The sequence below is a fragment of the Dermacentor albipictus genome, chromosome 7 (genome assembly GCF_038994185.2).
Source record: "Dermacentor albipictus isolate Rhodes 1998 colony chromosome 7, USDA_Dalb.pri_finalv2, whole genome shotgun sequence".
NCBI lineage: Eukaryota > Metazoa > Arthropoda > Arachnida > Ixodida > Ixodidae > Dermacentor > Dermacentor albipictus.
The window spans coordinates 78,075,838-78,099,428 of NC_091827.1; the positions used below are offsets into that span (position 1 = coordinate 78,075,838).

The 23,591-nt window shown below is 42.3% G+C and overlaps 1 protein-coding gene across 2 annotated transcripts in view; it reads left to right on the top strand.

Annotated features, from left to right (window-relative positions):
- The window catches only part of LOC135899060 (cap-specific mRNA (nucleoside-2'-O-)-methyltransferase 1-like), a 102,902-nt gene that overhangs the window by 75,107 nt on the left and 4,204 nt on the right, over positions 1-23,591 (top strand). For both annotated transcript variants that reach the window (XM_065428307.2, XM_065428308.2), the window contains 9 exons: positions 405-590; positions 4,019-4,075; positions 6,555-6,612; positions 10,918-10,986; positions 12,587-12,736; positions 17,158-17,280; positions 19,012-19,103; positions 22,832-22,948; positions 23,362-23,492. In XM_065428307.2, the coding sequence (XP_065284379.1) occupies positions 405-590; positions 4,019-4,075; positions 6,555-6,612; positions 10,918-10,986; positions 12,587-12,736; positions 17,158-17,280; positions 19,012-19,103; positions 22,832-22,948; positions 23,362-23,492 (983 nt within the window). The remainder of the gene's footprint in view (positions 1-404; positions 591-4,018; positions 4,076-6,554; positions 6,613-10,917; positions 10,987-12,586; positions 12,737-17,157; positions 17,281-19,011; positions 19,104-22,831; positions 22,949-23,361; positions 23,493-23,591) is intronic.

The following is a 23,591-nucleotide window of genomic DNA, read 5'->3' on the forward strand; positions in this document are numbered from 1 at the left end:
TATCAGGATTGTTTTGTCACAAACATTACCAGTTATCAGAAATCAAGTCAGTTTGGTGCTAGGTAGGAGGTGTCATCAGGATGGATACCACCATGTTTGTTTATAGAAAGCTTAGGAGCACCCAAGTATTAATTCAAACACCAAGGTTTGCGTTTAGCACATCTGCAGTGGCGAGGTGCTATTTATTAGGGGCACCCTAAGCTTGGGCGTCCCTCTCCTAAAGCTCCCTAATTACTGCCAAAATATTGCTAATCCTCCTGTTGCTTTTTATCTCCTAACAGTGCGCATCTTAATTCTGAATGTTTAAAGCTTGTCATACAAAGCTGGAGTTATCCTTGGAGTTGTCCTCTGACTGCTCTCCAACTTGGGACAAGTAAAGAACCGCTAATTTTGGGAATGTGCAGGTACATCATCTGCAAGTGGCGCCGGCCGGACACCAAGGACATTGAGGACTACATGTACGAGCTGTCCTGTCGCTTCAAGGAGATTTCAAGCGTCATGAGCGAGCTTGACATAGTTGAGGTTGTGCCCCTAGAAGTCATCAACGACGACGCTGTCTTCGCAAAGTACATCCGCGAGTCAAATGACAGGTGGGTGCGTGTGCTAGGCTTCTGGCAGCAATTGGTCAAGGGCTTGACTTGGTCACAAACGCAACTCGTCATTGAACCACAGTTGTGGTGCACGTCTCAGAACACAATTGAAGCTCGTTACAACGAAGTTGCAGCAAATATGGAAACACAGTCGAATCTTAATAATTGGAGCTGGAAGGGGCCCAAAAATTTGTTCAAACTGAGTGAACTTCGAATTAACAGAAAGACTTGTTTTTTAATTACTCGTTCACGATAGCGCGATGCGCAAACAGTGCAAGTCGTGAAATATCGCAGCACGCAAGTACACAGCGAGCAAGGACCACGAAACTGCCCAAGCCGGCCAACACTTGCTTCAAGATAATGGCAGGAAACGAAACTTCAAGGAGCGGGCTAAGCAGGTGCCAGGCTGGCGGGGCTGGCGGCACTGGCGCAGAAGTGCACGCGTGACAACTGTCGAAGACGAGGGAGTTACGCGGAATTTGAGAGGGAAGGTGAGAGGAACGCAGTTGTGAGGATGGGCGGAAGGGAAGTGGATTTGCTTTCCCGCCAGCGTGCTGGATGGCGCTAATTACCGTACGTATTTACTCGAATATAACACACATTTTTTTCCCTTCAAAATGGGTAAAAACATTGCATGCACGTTAGAATCGAGTGCAACCCTAAATCTGCGTCACCATATTGCCATCGGCATATCAAAATGGCCGCCTCGTATGCGCTTCGAGCCTAGCTGCGGTAGCTTCCTCCGTGTGCTGCAGTACACAAACTTAGGCAATGCTTCCTTTGGCTTTGGTTAATGCACCATCTGTCTTCCCATTTTCTGTGTTTGCTCTATCAGCATGGAAGTGCCGACTGCAGAGACATGTTAAGTTGATCTCGATGCCGCAATTGAAAGGAAAGCGATCACATGTTCAGAGACGAACGGGAATCAGGCCGTATCATGTCATTTGGAGTTCCCAAAAGTTGCGTGTGGGACTGGTGCAAATAGGAGAGGTGTTCTACACTGGCAACTGCTACATACGGCACGGCCGCGCGGCCCCTATCTTGAAAGCGATCTGCGACCGAGACAAGTGTCTATGCATCTAGGCCCACTGCACTGTGGTCTCGTCGCTTAGTTCGCTTTGAAGTGAGAGGACGCACAAAGGTCAATTCCCTGGCTCATGCTACCGCACTACCTCGCTCCAGCATTTTGATAAAGACTTTGCGCAGTCATTGAGTGAGACGTGTTCATGTTTGCTTGTGCTCGCATGACACCATGCTTGTTATTCAGCTAGTAAGCGAATGTTTAAAAGTTTATACGGCTGATAAACTACTGTCCTTACTTTTCATATAGCTGTCTACTAAATTGCTATCGTAATCGATGCTTCGACTTTCGGGCGAAACTGACATTTCTTTTTCTTTATCGCAATTTTCGCTTTAAAAAAAGAAAGTAAATGTGCACCTGAACGTAACGTGCCCCCGACTTATAAAAGAAAGATATACAGCATAGACCGCTTATAGCGGAAGTTGCCGGAATCATGAATATTTGCTCTATAAGTGGTACTGCACTGTAACCAAAACAAGTGTTCAAAGTCTTCACGGGCGAAAAACATGTAGACCAAGCAGCGGCTGTATCTAAGGATCGAAGCATGTGACCAGGAGTTTTGCATCGATTTAAATTTACAAATGTTGAAAAGTTATTGTCTAAGTACCCGCTGTCTTCCAATGAAACTGAGAAAGTAATAAAAATTTTTCAAAAAACGACACCGGCCGAAATTTCAGACGCAGTACAGTGCCTCGTCCGATTTCTTGAACTCATCGGCATACGCAAGGTGTCAAAAACATAGCGACTGCAGACCAGGTTGCCACCATTCGAGTGTTGCCGGTGCCCTCGCTTTCGTTATCAAGGTGGTTTCTTCATTTTCCATGTGCCATACAGCCACTGCAGCACGTTTTATTGACTTGGCACTAAACCACAACTTTGGTTGCCGATGAGGCATGCCGGTTAGATCTAGCCTGCGGGGATGTCAGGCGGCATGCCGTTGCGGGATTCTTGCCCTTGATACGTTTGTACCCGTAGACAGTTGCATAGAGATTGCACATGTGATCACGCGCACGGTCTGAATTGACAGCAGCGCGTGCAAAGCAGAGTTTGGTTTCTCGGGCGATCAGTCGCGGCAACTGCTGTGCATGCCTGTCAAGCCTATATGTGTGTACACTGGTAGGAATGGCTGAAGCTCAAAAGTGCACATAAAGCCTAATAGCTCCAATCTAAATTTGCGTAACACTGCTTAAACTGACAGCAGTCAAGGTTGCACGCGTGGCATATGCACATCACAACAATGCACATTGCAACAGGTGCATAAAAACTGAAGCTGCGTTCAGTGCAGAGCACATCGCTGGTAAGCAGCAGCTGAGCACAAAGCTTCTCCATTGCCTAGGCAACCACCGAGTGCCCGCATAGTGCTGCCGCTGTTTTTTTTTTCCGTTCATTCGTTCACTCGCTCCTCATCTCATGCTCCTCCTTCTCTGCATCGCCTTCGTTGCACTCCTCTTCCATTGGCCGGCACACCTCGTTGAGAAGCATGCTCGCTACCGTGCTTGTCTGCAGAATTTTCCTGTGGAAGCCACATTATAATTGCTATTTCATCTTGCGTAGCTGCAATGTAAGCAGTATGCATATACATGGAGTTCTCTGGGAGGGTAAACAGGAGTCAGAAAAGGCCGTCTTGTAGCCAGTTGTGCACTATAAACGGTTACGTTTTAAGTGGTCTAAGTTGTAGCATGCCCCCCATATTTGCGATCAGAAAAAAAAAAAAACGAGGCATGCAGAATTTGTCTTTGCAGAAGGGAATTTATTTTAAAAATCAGCTTTCATTATGAAAGCAGCATGCCGTCATCGCCATTACCGCTTCATTGCCCACAGATAAGAAGCATGCAGGGGCAATATTCTCGAGCGATCACTACAGACACTGCTATCACTTTCATGAGATTTGTTGAAGTATATGACCAACTGCCTTTCTGGCACTCTGCAGATAACGAGCTTGGCACGGCACCAGAATCGCTGTCGGCCTTATATGCTGACCATCTAGTGCCGAGTCGCGAAAAATTTCGTGAAAGGGGTGGTACCTCCGAAAGTGATTGTGAATACTGCTCCAGAATGTAGTTGAACACAAAGTGGGCCCACAGCAAGCTTCATGAAAACCAGTGCGAAAACATTCTCTGTCGCCATCTGATGATGGTGATGATACTACGTCTGGCAGATTTGATGATAGGCTGTTGCAACACTGAGAACACAGTTTGGTTTCATGCCTGGTTGTAACATGCAGGAAATTTTTTGACCCATTTTCCCTGAAAAAGAGGGTGTGTGTTAGGTTTAGGTGAATACATTAACTCTCTTTCCTTCTGTGTTCTTGCTTTATTCTTTTGCGCTTCTCTTCTTGCTCATCTAGGCTAGGGCGTGCCCAAGTCACACATCTCATGAAGATCAGGGCCTTTGCACAGAACAGGTGAGTTCTCTTCTTGTGGTGTCACTAGTAGTTCTAGCATATGTAATTGCGTGACCTGCTCATCCTTCCAAAAAGTAGATAGTTGCTAGGAAAGATGAGAAGAATGCAGTTTGCATGACATGTCTAACATAACTGGCAGCACTGCTATGTCAAATGTTTACTTGTTAAAAAAAAAAGAAGAAAGGAAACTTGTTGCAGCTTCATTGGGCCATATGGAAAGTGTATTCCTCGGCAATAAGGAAGGACAGCGGTCTGCAGTAATGAAGAAGACAAAAATGCTTGACACGGTGCACCAGCTCAGCAGTGCCTCTTTTTTGTTGCAGTTAATGTAAATATATGACGTACCGTATTTACTCGCATAATGATCGCACTTTTTTCGCCAGAAAAATTGACGCAAATTCAGGGGTGCGATCATTACGCGGGTTAAATTTCCCGCAAAAAAAAAAAAATTTTTTTTTCGTCCCGCGTTTGCTGCGGGATGCGGGTGCGGGACACCAAAACAAAAATGGCGGCCGGCAGAGCAAGCCGAATGCGCCGAACGCGATTTTTTTTTTCTTCTCGTGAGTACATTACGTGCATTGAAACAGTTTCTTCCGTATCAGTGATGAATAATATCGTTAATATCAACAAATCTGCGGCTATAACGTAGCCATGTCCACTTTGAGGGGACAGAAACAGACGGGCGCACTTAGCTGACAGTGACAGAAACGCATGGCCGGTGTGCTGCGGAAACTGCGGCATCTGTCTTCACTGCTATCCTAACACGGCACGTTTCCGCTAAAGGTGGGCGAATATCTTAGCTGTGTTACAAGCGTCGGTGTATGAATAGGGTACACATTTAACGTCTCCGTGTAAACGTGGCTACTATCATTGCCGCGCGCGATTTGTTGCGTGCTCACGAGTGCAGATGAAAAGAATCGAAAGGCGCCTATTTTGCTTTTGTTGACCACAACCATTATAAAGCCTACCCATAATAAAGGCAAGTTAGGTTGTACCTCTTTTTGTCATGGAAGATCGGAAAGTGATGAAAGTAATGAAATGAGGCATCTGCTTAAGAATGTTGGGTGCGTGCAGACGAGTCGTTGGCGTAGCATTCGACAGATTGTAAGCGCGATCATTATTAGCTAGACTTGGCACACGACATATCGCTGCGGCAAGTTCGCGGTGCGATCATTACACGGGAAATAAAAAAAATCGAATTTTGACGACAAAATTCAGGGGTGCGATCATTACGCGAGTGCGATCATTATGCGAGTAAATACGGTAAGTAAATGACGTAAAGATATGGCACCGCAAACAACTTCAAAATGGTCGATGCCGTATATTCACGGTGCAGTCTATACATTTAAAAAGCATGCTTCCTGGCATGCTTCCTGGCACAAAGCTTCCTGGCATGTGCTGCTGCTATGCGGAAACATAGGGAATTTTTTTCTTGCACCTCCCTTTCTTAATTTTTGTTGCATGGTTTTTTTACACCTAGTTTGTTTGCTCCGGTGTGTCTACATACTACCGCTCGCGCATTGTCGCTCGGGCGGGCGGGCAGCGGTTAGTTAGGGTTTTGTTCCGCAAAACTGATGGCTATTTCGTTACTAAAAGGCGACTGCCTGTTACTCGCTTTTTTTATTGGTATGAAGGATGCCACCATGCATGCATTTCCTTTCTTTCTTTCTTTATATATATTTTTTAGATTTGCAAAAACTAATCGCTTCTGATTGGTGATAAGCTGAAGGTTAGCGGAAGTTTGTCACACGTTTCACTTTTTTTACGGGCACATAACCACATGGTTTTCTTGAATGCACTCACCCACGCAGTTTGATTATGCTATGGACGTAAATATTAGTGTAAGAGCAGGAACATTTGAGACTTGCGAAATATTCTCGTGTGAACATTTTCTAAGCCTTGAACTATGTGTATAACAATGCATCAAATTTTTTAATTCCTATAAGTTTATTTCCTTTTTTTATTGTTGTTATCCATGATAAACAGTGCATATATACCAATGCAAAATATTTTTTTCTCACTTTACGGTCACCCTAAAAAAGATTACGGAAAATTGTTTTCGAAATAGGTCCCTCTGAACAATTTAAATCTGCAATAAAAAAGATCTACCATGGGCAGTTGCCTATGGCGAAAAAAAAATCGACCCTGAAAGAGTTCATAAACGCCAAACAAAAGGATCAAAAGCACTGGCTCCTGAGAGTTGTACTAGCTATCGCTCTTGGTGCTGTGAACTTTTCATCAAACTGCTTTTACTAATGCGTTCTCTCTTTTGTGGTTTTGTTCTTCCTCTGGCTGTGCAGCATAGAATTTCTAAGGCATTTGTTGTCACTGTCGCATTGCTGCAATTGTAACTGACACATTTTGACGTGCTTTGCGGTGTTCATATCACAGCTTGTGGAACGCACAAACTTAGTGGCATTTTCGGTGTTGTAAACCACAACATGTCTAACGATAGTGCTTTTCTTTTTGCCCTGTGCAGTGAGTTGTATGATGGAAGGCAGAGCAACCTTCGGAAAGAATGTTTGAAACTCTGGAAGGTGCGTGTTCTCTTGTGCTTGTTCATCTGTTTCGTCTTATAGGTTAAATGGCTTGTGTGCTAGGTTTGGGAAGTGAGTGGGTGCTGAAACACTTTTTAAGTGCAGTAAGAAAATGTTCCCAATATGTTGACAATCTGTAGCTTTTGTTTAACCTGCGTGCCACGCATTGACCAACTGCAAGCAACGGGGAATTTCGGGATCTCACTTAACAGGTCACCAGCTCTCTCCCGTAACATTTGTAACCCCTGCTATTTTTGGCCTTAGGCACCGTCAGTGACGACATTTCACGAAGCACAATGGCTCATAGGTGCCAGCCATTGTGCACACACATACCCCACTTTTTGAGATCTGGCAAATGGTGAAGCAGCAGTTGGTAATGCATCCCTCAAGTCTATCACAGCTCCTTTCTCCATCTCAACCGCATTTTTTTAATGGTTGAGATGGACAATTTGTTGCACATCAATGTACAACAAAGTCATTTCGCTTTGTGACCCCCTCTTCAGGAATATTAAAAATATCGTAATCCTTTAAATAAATAAATTCAGCACGCTAAAGAAACAAAGTAATATGTTTTCAGAGGGCTCAAAAAACACTATTGTGGCTTGGGGAAAGCTCAACTCGGTGCTTGGTAGGAGGAATAATACTATGCATGAAATTATTGTTAATGGACAAGTAGTTCAAAGTACCAAACTAGCCGATATGTTCAGCGAGTACCTTGCAAAGCTGCCTTTTTCTCTGACTCCAGGAAACACTTTAGGGTATTTGAAAGGCAACTGTGCTGATACGGTGTTCTTGAATCGTGTTTCGTAGGCTGAGATATCTGCTAATTGTGCAGCTTAAGAAGTGGTATAGTTGTTGCGATGTTTTTGGAATTCCGGTATGCCCCGTTAAATTTGTTGCAGCTGTAATTGCCAAGATGTAATTGCTGATGTAATCAACCTTTGCACTTCCAATGCCATATTCCCTGTTAAACTTGAGAAGGCAAAAGTTTGTGTCTTGTATAAACAGGAGGACAGAAATGATCTAGCGAATTGTAGACCGGTTTTAATCCTGTCTATGTTTTCCAAAATTTTTGGAAAAGGCTCTTTATTCTTGATTTATCTCTTTTTCTGATAAGCACAACGTAATGGCAGAATCTCAATTTGGCTTTTGTAAAAGCTATTCCACACAACTGGCACTCCTTAATAGAAAAGAATTTATACTGCAGAAAATTTAACACAGGAAGTGTGTATTAGGTATATTTATAGACCTTACAAAGGCATTTAATTCCATTAATAGAAATCTGCTTGTCCAGAATTTAGAATTCTACGGAATTCATGGAGCAGCTTGTTGAATCCTCTAATATCATCACCTTAGTCACAGCCAGCAATATATTTCTACTGATAACACCACATCTTCAATTTTTTGACACTTCGTCTGGAGTGCTGCAATGTAGTATCTTAGGTCCATACTTTTTCAATACAGTTAAACCTCGATGTAATGAACTTCAGTATAACGAAATTTTTGATATAACGAAGTATTTAACTTTTCATAACCTCTTGTCCATAGAACACCGTGCATTTAAAACCTCTATATAACGAAGTGTGTTTGTATGCCATTTCAGTATATTGAAATTTCACTGCCCCCGGAAAGGAATGCCAAGACAATAAATGGAAACTTTCACAGACACAGTTGGTCAGATGATTTAATTACAAGCGGCTGTTTGCAAATGCACCTCTCCAGTCGCGCGCGGCGTGGCAAGAGCGACCGCCGAATGGGAGCCGCATCATGTTCTGTATAAAGTCCGAGTGCGATAAGATCCTATCGCGCCCCGCGCACTGTGTGCTGTAGGTGTGAGTGAAAGTGTGCGAGGGTGAGAGAAGAAAGATCATGGCTTGACGAGTGCCGCCTTCCCACGCAAGCAAAGGGGGAAAGAGGGGAAGTGGAGCTCGCTCGCGGTAACGCAATCAAGCATGTGGGACGGGGCAGGGGGGGGTTAATTGGCGCACATCTAGGCCGTAGCTGCACGTGGCTGTAAGCACAGCTGACCACATATGCAGCCGCACACCCTGTTTTAAAAGTAATCTGCTGCATGTGCAAAGAGTGGGTGTGCCAAGATGGCGTGGCACCATGTAAACTGTCTTACCGCATGATTAGTATTAAAGGTTGCGTAATCTCGAGTTTCAGTGACCTGTTGGAGCAAGAGGCAGACGAAGGCGGAAGCTGGCGGCACTTTTCATGATAGTGTCGTCCCAGTGTGGGCGACACTGTCAGTTGCGAGGGCGAAAAGCATGCGAAAGCGGGGTTGTCTTCGCTTAATTCGTACCGCCTATGTGAAAATATCGTCCACTTACATGGCATAAAACCGTATCATTCATCGCCGACATATATTAAGGCAAATGCCTGAAATGGCTCATAGGTTAAAAAATCCATTGTCCAGCATTATAAAAAAATTTACCGTCCGGCGATATGGCACCAAAATTGCTGGTGCCACCCATGGCCACTGGTCGAACTCGAACCTACAACCTTTGGTGTTAATTAAGGCTAAGTTAATTAAGGCACTCGAACACACAAGCTTTGGTGGTAGTCAAATCCTCGACCTAACGCGGAAGAAAATTCAGTGGCACCAAATTTAATGGTGCCAGCATTGATGGTTGAACCCACGGCCTTTGGTGTTAATTAAGGTGAAGTTAAATAAGGCACAGTTAATTAAGATAGAAATAATTAAAGCACTTGAACCCCTGACATCTGGTGTTAATTAAAGTGATGTTAAGTAAGTCACTGTTAATTAAAATAGTTAATTAAGGCACTCAAACCCACGACTTATGGTGTTAATTAAGCTCACGTTAATAAGACACATTTAATTAAGATATTGTTAATTAGGATGATAACACCTATTGACCTTAATTAAGGCACTTGAGCCCACAACGCGTGGTGGGACCAAAATTCAATGGCACCAAAATTGATGGTGCCACCATTGATGGTCAAACCTACGGCCTTTGGTGGGAGAAAACAAGCGATAGGATGTAACCATGCATTCAAGTGAGAGTGTCAAGTAACTAAATTAATGCCTCATGAGCGTTGAGGCTTTTAACATATTTTAATACGCCGTTCAGTTGAAACAACTTTAAAATTTTGGTTGACCCATTGTCTTTTCAATGCATTTTGAGGCTGCTTGATTTAAGCAACGCTATCAGTAAATTTAAGCTTTCTGGCTTCTCAATCAAGAGCAGTACATCGAAAAACAGCCGATGTAGGGATATTAATTAGGTGTGCAAGCTGTACAGGGATGCAGGGTTAGTGATGTTTGTATGATCGGTGAGGTTCTGTTACTAATAACACAATAATTTGATGGTATATTAGCTGAGGAGGGAAGATAACTGATAAGGGTTATGGACTGGATTCCAAGGGGAGGGAAGCGTAGCAGTAGGCGGCCGAAAGTTGCATGGGCGGATGAGATTAAGAAGTTTGCAGGGACAACATGGCCACAATTAGTACATGACTGGGGTAGTTGGAGAAGTATGAGAGAGGCCTTTGCCTTGCAGTGGGCGTAACCAGGCTGCTGCTGATGATGATATTGGCTGATTGTGAAGTCATGAATTACTTGACAGCATTTGGGTAACTGGGACATGGCCAGTGCATAAGAACCGCGGTTCTCAGAAGATGCTCCTGGAATGCTTCTTGTGGAAACATGGGTGCATGTTCACATCTCTCCTTTTGAATATACAGGGTGTTTCACTTAACTTTGGTGAAACATTAAAAATATGCAACTGCTACGTAGTTCGACAGAACCTAGGTAATGTTGTTTGCCGTCGCTTGGAGATAGATAATTTTTTGCATTATGCCTAATTAGATAATTAGTCTTACTTAAGTGTGAATACACACAAAATGCCTCGAGCGGCCAGTCGCGCAGCACTTTCGCATGTATTCGTGGGCTTCTTTCACGCTCGGAAAAACACTTTTATCTAACACGTATTGAGCAACAGAAAGCTGTATCTGGAGTTTATCACGTTGTTCTACAATTTTCTTGTTTACACTTTTCATCTAATTATAATAATTGAGAAGTTGAATAATTAAGACTAATTATATAATTAGGCATAATGCAAAAAATAATCGAAGTATCTCCAAGCGACGGCAAGCAACGTTACCTTGGTTCAGTCCAGCTACGTGGCATTTGCATATTTTTAAGGTTTGGTCCAAGTTAAGTGAAACACCCTGTATGTTACTTGTTGTATGTATGCAGCAAGAAGTGCATCGCTTTCTGAAAATTTAAATTGGATGCCATCCAGGAATTCCTTGTGATGATTTCATTTATTAACCCTGCAGGTTCCAGACCTAGCGCGGCTAGACCCGAAGCGGCCACCCCCTGAAGCAAAGCTCAAAGAACTGACCAAGGTTGGATTCTTTTTGCCTGCATAACAATATAGATGAGTTGCAAAGTGTAATGTAATGAAGATATGACGATGCTGTAGCAGTAGATCCCAGATATGTCAACCTCTGATATGTAAAATTATTTTCTATATCGAGCTGTTGTAAAATCCTCTTGAAAATCTCTTGAAAAAGTATAGTGATGTGCTGTGCATACGTCGAACTCTGCAAACTATCTACAAAGTTCTGAGTTGAGCCAGACAGTGATGTGCAAATTGTTTTCATGTGCTTGCGAATGTGTACTGCAACTTATACTGCATGAAATAATGTGAACCGTAATGCAAGTAGCTTATATTATGCTAGCAATTATTGTTGCTGCTTTACACTTCAATCAGAACTGCCAATTTTTTATCCTCCAAGAGATAAGTAGAAAAACAGTACAAGAAGTAATCTTAATCTCCACTGCCAAATGGGCTGGTATAGTCGCTGACCAATAATTCAGACATGCTCTAGTTTCCGGACAGCTTCGCAGCACGACCACTGGTGTCAGAGACCTAATGTATAAGGATGACCGTAATTTGAGGCACCTTACCATGCACCTTTCGATAACTGCACAATCGCCAGCTAATTTATCCACTGAGTCGGGACACGAAGAGCTATATTTTTGTTTGATGTGTCATCAGCATCAACACCAGCGTATCCTCAAAGCTGGAACAAGTGGAGCCTAGTAAATTCAGTAGTTGCTGACCATGCTCTAACCACAGGACAAGCCAAGCCAAGCTCTCGAGTTCTAAAGGCCGCATTGTTCGTCATGTGGTCTAGGGTTTGTTCCTGTATGTGTTAAATTGTGACACAGACCCAGGCGACTTCTTTGATTTTTAGTCGCTCAGGATCATCAAACAGCTTGAAGTGGTGCCAATTCCACTTCCAGTGTCTGCGCCAACAAAGGCTGTGATGAAGTGAGGGGAGTGCCAGACAATCACTGTTGTGAAGAAACCCAAAGTTATTCAGCTATAAGAGCACAGTCGACCTCTGTTTCACGTTGCCAAGGGATATAGATTTGGCGTACACGTTGGCTTAACTTTCATCACTTTGTAGGCATTGTGAGACTATGGTCAAAAAACAGGTTGATCAGGTCACAGGCAAGCGTACACAAAGTCGCATAGCAATCCGTTGACAAGCTTGTTTTTGGCCACTGGGGGAATGAAGCCACCTATCTTCTGGTGACTCCAATGTTCTGTACTTTTGATTACTCGGACATTTAGGCTGTCCTCATCACGTCCACTTTACCATGTAGCAACTGTATCTGAGTCATTCTAAATGTTGCAATTTAAAATACTCCATGGCAAAAGCAAACAACATTGGGGTATAAGAGGACTGAACACCTCAAGTAGATGCAAAAACACGTTCGCCACCAGTGAAACTTTGTATCATCAAGGGGATTATTTGGTGCTCTATATCAAATTAATGATCTACTTTGACAGTAGCTAGCATTACTAAATTGTCTTAGTATAGCATAAATTGTCTTAAATAAATTTGTGCTGATTTTGTGGGAATATAGTAGGCCACACACATTGTTTTGTGACATTCTTTCATCAATCTACCTTCTTTGCTTTCTGTGCTTTAGAACGAACTGTCGTACTTTGACAAACGTCCTGACGAGCTCAAACCAAAGTTTCTTGAGGGCATCAAGAGCATTCACGACTACCGGTGTGTCGTATGTGGCGAGTGGAAGCCCAATATTCCGGACAACAAATATTTCTATCTCAGCGCAGGGGTGAGTGAATTTTTCTGCGCTTCCTTCACTATTTTGGGCGAACTATTTTTTTTTGCTTTTCCTTTTAGCAGTGAGAACAGTTCAAAACAGTTGTTATAAAGGGTGATTGTTAGCTGTAACAGTCAACACTGGATAATTTTTTATGGCCTTCACTGAACCCATATCCTTCTATAACTATTGGTGCCATCAATGGCATTAGTATTGACAGGCAGCGGCATTGAATAAAGCATGCCCACAAGCAACCACAAGGAGGCTCATTGTGGCACCCTCATAGGTTGTAGCCAGCAGAATATGCAGCAAATCAGAGTTTTGGTGTTTGGCTGTGCACAAGATGCACTATGCATGACATACTATTTATGTTCCTGCTGTCTGGAACAGCTTAGTTTGGTTCGACTTATCACATACTGCTCTCATAGACCACCGATTTCTTGATCGCCGGCTGAAGTGGTGCCATCACTTTTTTTCATTACTGTGAGATTAGCTGCTGCATACCTCCTAAGGTTGTTGCCATATCTTATTGGCAGAATTTGCAGCGTTTGTCTTGGTTGCATTTTCAGCACTTCACCTCGGAAAGCACTTGTCTTGTTTTGCTGTTTGTAAGTAGCTCCTGGCAAATGAAAGCTGTACAGGAGCTTTCTTGAAGCGTGCTTGCAGGCACTACAGATTACTTCAGTTAAGTTTACTCTTGACAGGACCGACTGAATTGGTTGAATTATTCGATGGGTTGTATTAAGCAAGAGGCAGAAAAGATGCCGAAACTCGCTGCCGATTCATCAGCAGTATTTTCCCCGTTCCTGAAGCGCCCCTGAAACGAATGCACACCCACTTATTAAGGGTTCAAAATAGAAAACTAATACAGAAACAACATTAGAGCCCCTAAATGAAATAGAAATCGGAACATGCACTCTATATTTTAGCAAGAAAAACATACAATGCGTCTGTTTCTGGCAATAAGAAAAATAAATCAATAATTGGATGACATCTCGTCTAATCAGGAAGTAGATGCATATTAGACAGAAAGGAAACGGCAAAACCAGTGAGCTTTACCTTCACAGAATGTAAATTTACGTATCTACGTGGTGTCCATCACCAGCGCTCTTGTACCGCACTTTATTGCTGTCAATTAAGAACCACCACATTTCGTTCTTCGTTCGGCCTATAGCACACTTTATAATCTGCATTTATGAAACAACTCCGCCACAATCGCTAACGGAGTTATAACCACTTCGCTAGTTCATCCTGCAACGCATGCAATTCTCCAGAAAGCCAAGAACACGTGACGCGACTTCTTGCCGCTAGCTTAGCATGTAAAATAGCCGATCGTTTGAATGTGCTTTTGTAATCAAGCTGAAACCGGCGCATGACGTCGTCATGCTATGCAAGAAAACTCATTTTGTCACCTTCCGTGCTCGTCATCTCGTAATGGTAATGGTGGTGAAGCTGGCTAGGCCGGCTATAACGATTGAACGCCGCAAACACTGTGTTGGTTTCAGTTTTGCATCAGGATTGCCCAGGACAAGCAATTTTCGTATGAATTTTCTTGGGAAAAAAAAGCATGCATTAGAACAGAGTAAATACCGTAATAATTCGCTGTGCACCGCTGCTTTTGCTTAAAAATATTCCCGGAGCATGCCAAAAAAACAGGGGTTTTCAACGAAAGATGACATGAGCTTGACACGTTCACTTTACCCTAAACACTGCCAAAACGGATGTTGCACCTAGTGGAGTCTGTGGTCACCATTGGAGTTGGGTGTGTGCTCAATGACTAGCCAAGTTAGAATTACGCGGCGAAGGCTAGTTTCAGGATCGGAATAACGAAAGTTTGGTTCAGTAGAAATGTATAGGGGCCAGCCAGAACTTTCGGGGATCAAATTGACCGAAAAATCTAAATAATAGAATCAATAACTAAAAATTTAATTAAGTTGCATTAACAAAAGTGTACGATTTAAGGTCGGTCTGTAAATGAAGTCATTCTACATGGGTAGCGTACCTTTAAAGGATAACAGACATGCCGTTGTTGTCGGTGACAGAGCCTTACACATGAAACCCAGAATTATTATTATTTTTTTTTTGGTGACAGGTCTGTCATTGGCAAGATAAGTCTCATTTTCTTATCCAGTCAGTGCCTATCCAAGACAGTTTCATAGGAAACAGCTTGCCAATATGTCTTAACCTTCATATGAGGTCAAGTCTTTTGAAGCCACAATAATGGCTTTTTGATAACATCAGATCAGTGCATGGGAAACTTCTCTTAAAATAGGCACCATTCCAGCTCATTAATGGTCAACAAAGCCTTGCTGTGTTCAGAGCTAGAATGTTGCTTTCTTTTTTAACTGCACAGAATAACTCGTAGAGTGTAGGGGTAAAGAGCGTTCTCTTTAAGGCCTTGTCAGAGTCTGTAACCTTCCTCATACTACTATGTTCACTGTTTACAAGAAAACAAATTTCCCTATATGCCTTCTAGAGATTCATAGAAAAATTGCTTAATACGGCTTGCTTGCTACAACTTGACTAGACTGCTCGTGGCATGATAAATTACCTATTTTATGTCAACCTATGTCACTTGTCATACTGATACAGAATGCCTCATGCAAAACTATACACAAAACTAGTGGTGAGGTCTGCTGACTTTAAGGGAGGACGAGGCATCATTGCATGACAGAAGCATTCCACTTACTTTTTACATGTCCCCTCATATGCTGCACATAATAACTTGGCATGACACTATCCGAAAGAGTTCGCACCCCACACACCCTAACCAACACTTCACCAACATTAGTCACTATAATTTTTTTTCAAATTATTGCCAAGTTGTTAGCAAAGCTTCATGGAAAAAAAATGTGCAGGTATTGCAGTATAATGCAGTTGCACTTGACTTGCCGAAACTGTGTTGGACATTTGTGAAGATATCTCACTTCTGGAAGAGCGTACAGCCCCTGCCTATGCTTCCATATCACCTCTCAGCTTCTATGATGTTATTGTACAAGGCACAATTCTGAGATCTTGTTTACAGATCTCGTGGCAGTAAATCTTTAATTTGTGTTTAGTTTAACCCTTTGAGGGTCGATATTTTTCGCCGTATACGACCGCCCACGGTCGCCTTTTTTTTATTGCAGATTCCAATTCTTCTGAGAGGCCTATATCGAAAAAATTTTACCTTAATTTTTCTAGGGTGACCGTAAAGTGAGAAAATATATTTTGCATTGGTATACATGTACTCTTCATTCATGAATAACAACTATAAAAAAGGAAATAAACATATAAGAATCCAAAATTTGATGCATTGTTATGCACATAGTTAAAGGCTTTGAAAATGCACACACGAGAATATTTCGCAAGTCTCAAATGTTCCTGCTCTTACACTAATATTTACGTCCATAGTGTAATCGAACTGTGTAGTTGATAGCACTCAAGAAAACTGTGTGTTGTGTGCCCGTCAACAAAGCAAAACGTGTGACAAACTTCTGCTAATCTTCGTCTTATCGCTAACCAGAGGCAATTAAATATACCGAGTCTCTCCCCCCCAAAAAAAAGAAAAGAAAAAGAAATGCATGCATGGTGGCATCCTTCTTGTGCTCACCCCTGAGAGCACTAAACAAGCGAGAAACAGGCGGCCGCCCTTTGAGCGATTAGTAACAAGATAGCCATCAGTTTTGCGAACGCAAGAAGCTGAAACCGCCTGCGGAACAAAACCCAAACCACCGCCTGCCCATGCACGCACCAACGCGCGAGCGGTAATATATAGATGTGTTGGAGCAAACTAGCTGTAAAACAAACCATGCAATGAAAATCAAGAGAGGGAGGCGCAAAAAAAAAATTCCCTGTATTTCCACATAGTGGCAGCACATGCCAGGAAAAAAAAAAAGGAAATTGGTGCACTTTTTAAGCGTACAGACGGCACCTTACATATACGGCATCGACCATATTGCACTTGTTTGCGGCGCCATATATTTACGTCATTGACCCTGAAAGGGTTAAGGCAGTACTGATTTCACAAGAACATAAATACATTTGCTTGCCAATTTTTTTTAGTGCACGACATTTCAGACTCATTCGGATCTACCTGCAGCAGCGACAATGATATACAGAACCAATTTCTAATAGGAAACAAAATATCACTTGCTGCTACACAAATATTTCATGAATAAATTTCATGAAATATTTCATTCTTGCTGCAACTATTATATAGAGCTGCCTGTTTATAGCATCCCTGCGTTACAGTCATTACAGTACCCACATGTTGAGTAATCAGACAACTTGTGGTATATTTCATGAAATCTTGGTTGTCACTTTATTATTTTGCACTTTAACTGCAGTGTTTTTCATGTTCCAAGGTTGACAGGTTGCTCGCACGGGAGGTCTGTTTCATTTTTTCTTTTTTTTTTGCCTATAGTACGATAACTGCTTACATACACTTGCAGCGGAAGCAGGTCTACCAATGGACAGGCAACTCCACGGACCAGTGGAAGAAAGTCACCGAAGGCCTGGAACTCCCACCAGACACGCTTTTCTACGGCGAGATGGTGCAGGAGTTTTCAGGAGAGGTCAGTGCTTGCATATGGCATGCACTGCACGTCAGGTTTCTGTGACCTTAGTCGTGAGAGCTCTGAAAGCCTAAAGATACACTTACTTTGCAAAAGTGCTTCACGAACGAGACATATGCAAAGAAACAGGTACGACAAACACACCTTCAAAATCTTTTGCAGTTAGAAATTTTTAAAATAATTGCATCATTATTTGCTGTAAGGGGACAAGTGCACGCAGGAGATTATAGAGGCAGCGGAAATTTGTTTCGACAGAGAAGACTGCATCAGCATTGCTCTCTGTCTTCGTCCTTATCAAACAAAGAACGCTGGTATCCTACACACGTGGTTTGATCACACTGACGACAGCATCATCTGCTCTGTCTGCACGTTATCTTTTTTCTATTGCATTTTCTGTTGAACTGAATAAACACCACTGGGAAGTAGCGCCATATAGTTTACTATGGCTTACCAACTCGCCCAAGTTCGCACCCTGTTTATTTGTTTTTGGTGTTTATTTGACTGGATCACGAATAACGTCTTATGCTGAAACGCCACTTGCTTCCTTTTGTTTTGGGCAGTGGAAGTAAGATTATAGCAAGCATGGTTATAACAACGGTATTCAGATAAAATGAATACCTTTAGTATATAGCGAGCACAAGTATACAAACTGTTCGATACAATGAAGTAAATCTTCATGCCATGTTTTATTCACTGAGTATTCTACTGCTAGAATGAAACCAGACGTCCAAGATCCGAGACAATTTTGGTTACCGAGAAGCGAACATCTGTTTGCTCAGCAGCTAAATGTATGTTCCCTGGGAGAGAAATGTCGAATGCTGGTCAGGTGTGGCTTGGTACAGCACACACTGAACATGCAAGTGGGTTTTAGCCTAAATTTGGCTGGCCTCCAGCGTTCTGGCCATTCTTAGAATCCCGGGAGATCACACCAATTGCCTGCCTACATATGGAGGACAGCGCAAAGAGTGCTTTCATTTTTAGCATTGCTTATACAGCATAGCCTCCAAGATGTAAAATGGAAAAACGAAGGAAAAAGAAAGAAACACGCCGCGCAGCGTACACATTTTTATCTTGAAGGTTGTGAGAGAGGGAGAGAACCGACCTGTAACAGAGGCAGGCGTTGGCCAAGCCTGGCCTGGTGCAAACGTGTCTCTCTCCAGTAGGGCCTAAACAGAGGGCCGCAGATAGAAAGAGCAAAGCTGCATGGCCGCGCAGCAACACCAGCGTCGCCAACATGCTTCTGCGTTCTAGCACTCTCCCCGTCCACGATGGCGCAGAGTTCGAATTATCGGTGGCGATGCGGATGTCAGTGTGAATTTGTGGGATGCATTACATGTTGCTTTTAATACATTGTTGGACAGACCGTAGCAGCTACTTCGAATTATCAGAAATTTCAAATTAACGAGTTGTGAATAAATAAGCTTTGACTCTATAACGATCTTACAGAATAACGAAGACATTACTGCATAAAAAAGCATAAAGGAAAATATAGTTACCTTATGAAGCTTCTACACACGATGAAGGTGTTATGTTTTTTGTAGGCCTGTTTTTCTGTTATGTTGTATAGTTGTGTCTTCTATTCGAACAGTTCATCAATATTGCATATTGTGTGCAATATTGCCACACAAAAATGAAAGGGGGGTGTGGGCATGGAGAAGAGATGTTTAGAAAAGTTAAAGCTATCAGCAGCGCATTTTGCTTATTTGTCTTTTTTTTTCCTCTTTTTTTCAGGGCCGACAACAGAAACGTTTCAACACAATCCACATTATTGACGCTCTTGTTTTGGGCAAAGTATCTGTCAGAGATAAGCACTATGAGGAGAGGTGAGTGGCATCTGAATTTCCTGTCAAATTTCCCAAGCATTCATGCAGCTCTCAGAGGCAGCCAAATCATTCTATTTCACAGCTTTGATTCCACGTAGTCAGGCCACTAGATGCTTTTCAAAAAATTATCCGAGGACACGTAAGCACTTCTTATGAGTTGCGAATGTGAATGCATTAATGTCCAATTGAACGCTGCTGAGTGATCCTTCATGTTATGAACTCCTTGCGGGCAAGCGAGCATCTACTTGCATAATGATCACATTTTTTTGTCAAAAATATTGCTGCAAATTCAGGGGTGCGATCATTGCACAGGTTAAATTTCCTGCAAAACAAAACAAAAAAATTTCATCCTGCATTTGCTGCTGGATGATAAGTCAACAAACAGCCGGCTGCCGCTGTAACAGTGCGGGACACCAAAACAAAAATGGCGGCTGGCGGAGCAAGCCGAACGTGCCGAATGCAATGAAACAGTTTCTTCTATATTAGTAATGAATAATACTGTATTGTTAATATCGGCAAGTCTGTGGCAATAACATAGCCATGTCCACTTTGAGGGGACAGAGACAGATGGGCGTGCTTAGCTGCCAGTGACATAGAAACACTTGGTGGGTATGCAGCAGAAACTGCGGCATTTGTCTTCGCTACTATTCTAACACAGCACGTTTCCGCTAAGGGTGAGCATCTTAGCTGTGTTACGAGCGTCGGCGAATGAATAGGTTACACTTCTAACGTATCAATGTAAACGTGGCTACTATTGTTGCCACTCGCGATTTGTGGCGTGCCAACGAGTGCAGATGCGAAAAATCGAAAGGTGCCTTTTTTGTTGTTGACCACAACCATTATAAAGCCTACAAATAATAAAGCCAAGGCAAACTTGGTAGTAGCTTTTTTTTTTCATGGAAGTGCGGAAAGTGATGAAAGGAATAAAATGGGGAATCTGCTTACGAATGTTTGGTGTGTGCAAACCGCTTGGTATGTCTTGAGGAGTTGTTCGCATAGCATTGGACAGCATTCAGCAGATGGTAAGCGTGATCATCATTAGCTAGACTTGGCACACGACATATTGCCTCGGCAAGGTCGGAGTGCGAGCATTACACAGGAAAGAAAAAAATGAATTTTGACGACAAAATTCAGGGGTGCGATCATTATGCGAGTGGGATCATTGTGCAGGTAAATACAGTTCTGGCACTTGTCAGAAGCCTTATCAGGTCCAAACGAGAAAAGATCTCACAATCTCGGCTTTGTAGCCCTATGGGCCATTTGATGTTTTTGCATTAAAAGAAAGACGAAAGAGTTGTGGAAAAAAAATGACAGCTGAAGGATGTGTCGTAAGTACGTGTAAATGAGAAACATCACTGATTGTAGCATAAATAGAGCTACTAGACTTCCAAAAACACGAAATGACAGACTAAGCAGAAATCACCAGTTGGCTGGTAGGCTTCTATCATGAAACCAAGCTTGCATTACCCATATTGTTTTTGCATTTCTTCGAAAACATTGGTCCTTGTCTCAATTCGAATAATTTTATGATACTTCGTTTAGCAGATGGACAATAGTAACAAGAATTGAACAGTTGTTGTTGTGAAATATGAAGTTAGTTTCAAATAATAAAACATACCGAATAGTTCATTTTCGAATATGAATATGAATGGTGAGCGTGTAATATTCGAGTCGTATTTGAAACTGAGTATTCCACCCTAGATACTACACTAACATTTCCGGTTGTATTTGAAATCTCTCTTTCTCTGTGGTTGGGGGACCAGCTCAACTCAACTATGCCGTAAGTATGTAAATATAGGTTGTAAGTATCTGCAGTTGGTAAATACCAGTACCTGTTAATAATTTGTGTATTATTGGAAATGATGATTGGTGACTGCACACTTATTCTTTAAAAAAGTTTTCTATTGAAGTTGGGACATCTTAGTGATGCTTTACTGCATAAATGCAAGTCTTTCTCATTGATACTGTTTTTATTAAGATGAGGGCGTAAGATAGTCCTTATGTTTATTGAGTTTAGGTAGACCAATGTGTTCATTTTTAAAAAATATCTTTTCATGCTTATTCACCCTAATGAGATGCTTACCACTGTGTTCTTAAACATTCCTCTGGCTTGAATTTCAGTGTTCAATGTTTTCAAGGTATTCGAAGCAAACGAGTATACATACCTTCTGCACATAATTCACACCCACAATTACAACAACCCCGAAAGAAAAAAAAAATCTGTGCATGTAACCTGCAGAAGTAACTGCATACAATGCCCAAATTTTTGTGATTTCATTTTTTTTTTTCAGATGCATTTTTGTTTTTCATTTGCAGATGCATGGATCGTCCATGTCATATTTTTGGCCAGCTGCTCTGTTCCCCACTTTTTCAGCGATGCTAATGGCAGAGAACTGTGCCCTAAATGCCATTTCACAGCAGGGCAGCCCGCGTTGTCGTGAAACCACACTGCAAGCCGAAATTCACATTTAACCCACATCCCAATTTTATTGTTAAAGTTTTGCAATTTTTTTTGTCTGTGCGCTTGCAGAATGGAACGCGTTAAGCTTGCCTGTAGACAGAAAGCATCAAGCTGAATTTGCGCAGCACACCATAAACTACCACCATCATGCAGTCAAGGTTGCCCTTCACAGCATTGCAACGATGCAGGACAGGCGAAACCAAAATATTCCCGTGCCTCAACCACCACAGAATCTTAATTAGGTAGACATGACAGGGAGCAAGAACCTGTGAACAAATTTTCTGTACAGCTGGAGTAGTAATAAATGTTAAACTTCTGCATGAAAATATCTGCGTGGAACGGCACTTTTACAATAAAATGACTTCAGAGATAAACCCTTTTCCTTAGTGCAAGCAAAGAGCCAACTTTTCCTAGATTTGCCAACGTCTGGCTCTTATGTTAAGGTTTGATGCAAACCCTATGACTATACAAACCATTCGCTTCTAAATCATTCCGCACTAAATACTTTTTTGCTTTGACCTTGCTTCGAACCAAAAAATTTATATTTGTGCAAGCCTACTTAGGAGCATTCTGTCTGAATTTGTGAGCATTCCCTTTCGACATTTTCTTGGCTGATTTTACCAAGCATATTGCTTTTATCTTTGTTCCACATTAATTATGGGTCGGCAGTGCTGCCCACCTGCTGTGAACTGGTCACTACACGTTGACGCTCCTAATCTATTCACCAGTTTAATTCCTTAACCACGTGCTCAAGCTCACTGTCTGCCTGATTGAGTTGAGATGTGTTTCTCAAGCAGCACCTCATTGAAACTGCCAAGCAGTGGTGATGAAATGTAGTGCTGACTTACTTGGAAAGGTGCCACAGTCCAGTTAAACCTTGATATAACCAAGTCTATAAAATTTGCCATTTGCTTCAATATATTGAAATGCTGTTATATTGAAATTTGACCTTTTGTGCAAATAAGTTTGGTCGCCAATGCATATTATTTTACACGGAAAGGGCCACAAAATTTGCTGAATAATTGGACAGTCGGAAAAGGCAAATTTGAATCAGAAAAAAAATTCATTAATCGGCGACGGAAGGTGCTGTTTCGTGCCTTGTCGACGGTATCTTCACATCGATGATACAAAGCAAAGCCAGCCATGCTTTCGCGTCTCTTCCACCCATGCTGCTGATAGTGTGGCACAATTAGGTTAGGAAGTTTTCGTAAATGTGTGCAAGCCATTTGCTCTTTCACTGATGATTTTCACTGCTTAACTTTCCCAGGATGAAATGGGTTCAAAAGTTTGCCAAAGCCGTGTCAAAGCCAAGTCGATCTGACTTGACGCCTCTTCGAGCCAAGGAGGTTTTCAAGCTTCGAGATGTAGAGTCGCTCTTTGAACGGTAGTACCATCTTTGTTCTTTACTTTTGTTAAAGGAAGGGTTATGTGCCTATTTGACATGTAGAATGTTAGCGAATGTGCAAGCAAGTTAGCATGTATTTGCTCTGCACACTTGTCTTGTTGGCAGATACTTTTTTTCTTAGAGAGTAGTTTTCTTGCAAAGTAAGAAAAGGATTTACATGCAAGGCTGTATTGTTCTGGTATTTGCAGGTATCAAGGCCATCTTCAGCACATGTGAACTCATATTGTAGAGTGGTTTCACATAGCATTTAACTCCACATTTGTTAATAATTCAAGGGATAGGCTCCCTTTTAGGCAGGCACTGTTGAGTTTACTTGTTGAGCCATGACGTTGTTGTTTCTCTGTCTAATCTGCCACCGCCATACTAATACTTTACTCTCATGTTGGCACCAGGATCACCTTGAAGCTGGAGAAAGGCGCTGCCCGAAACATGCGGCTGAGTTGCACGGTGCCCAAGGAAGCGAGGGATCGGGAGGAGAAGCACTTCTCGGCCACGGGCATCCTCTTCTACCGTACCACCAAGGGTAAGGGAGAGTTGCTTTCACTGTTGTAGCAGCTGTAAGGGTCTATTCGCCACCTGGCTCAGTGGCCATGACCTTTTGCTGCTGAACATGAGGTCACGG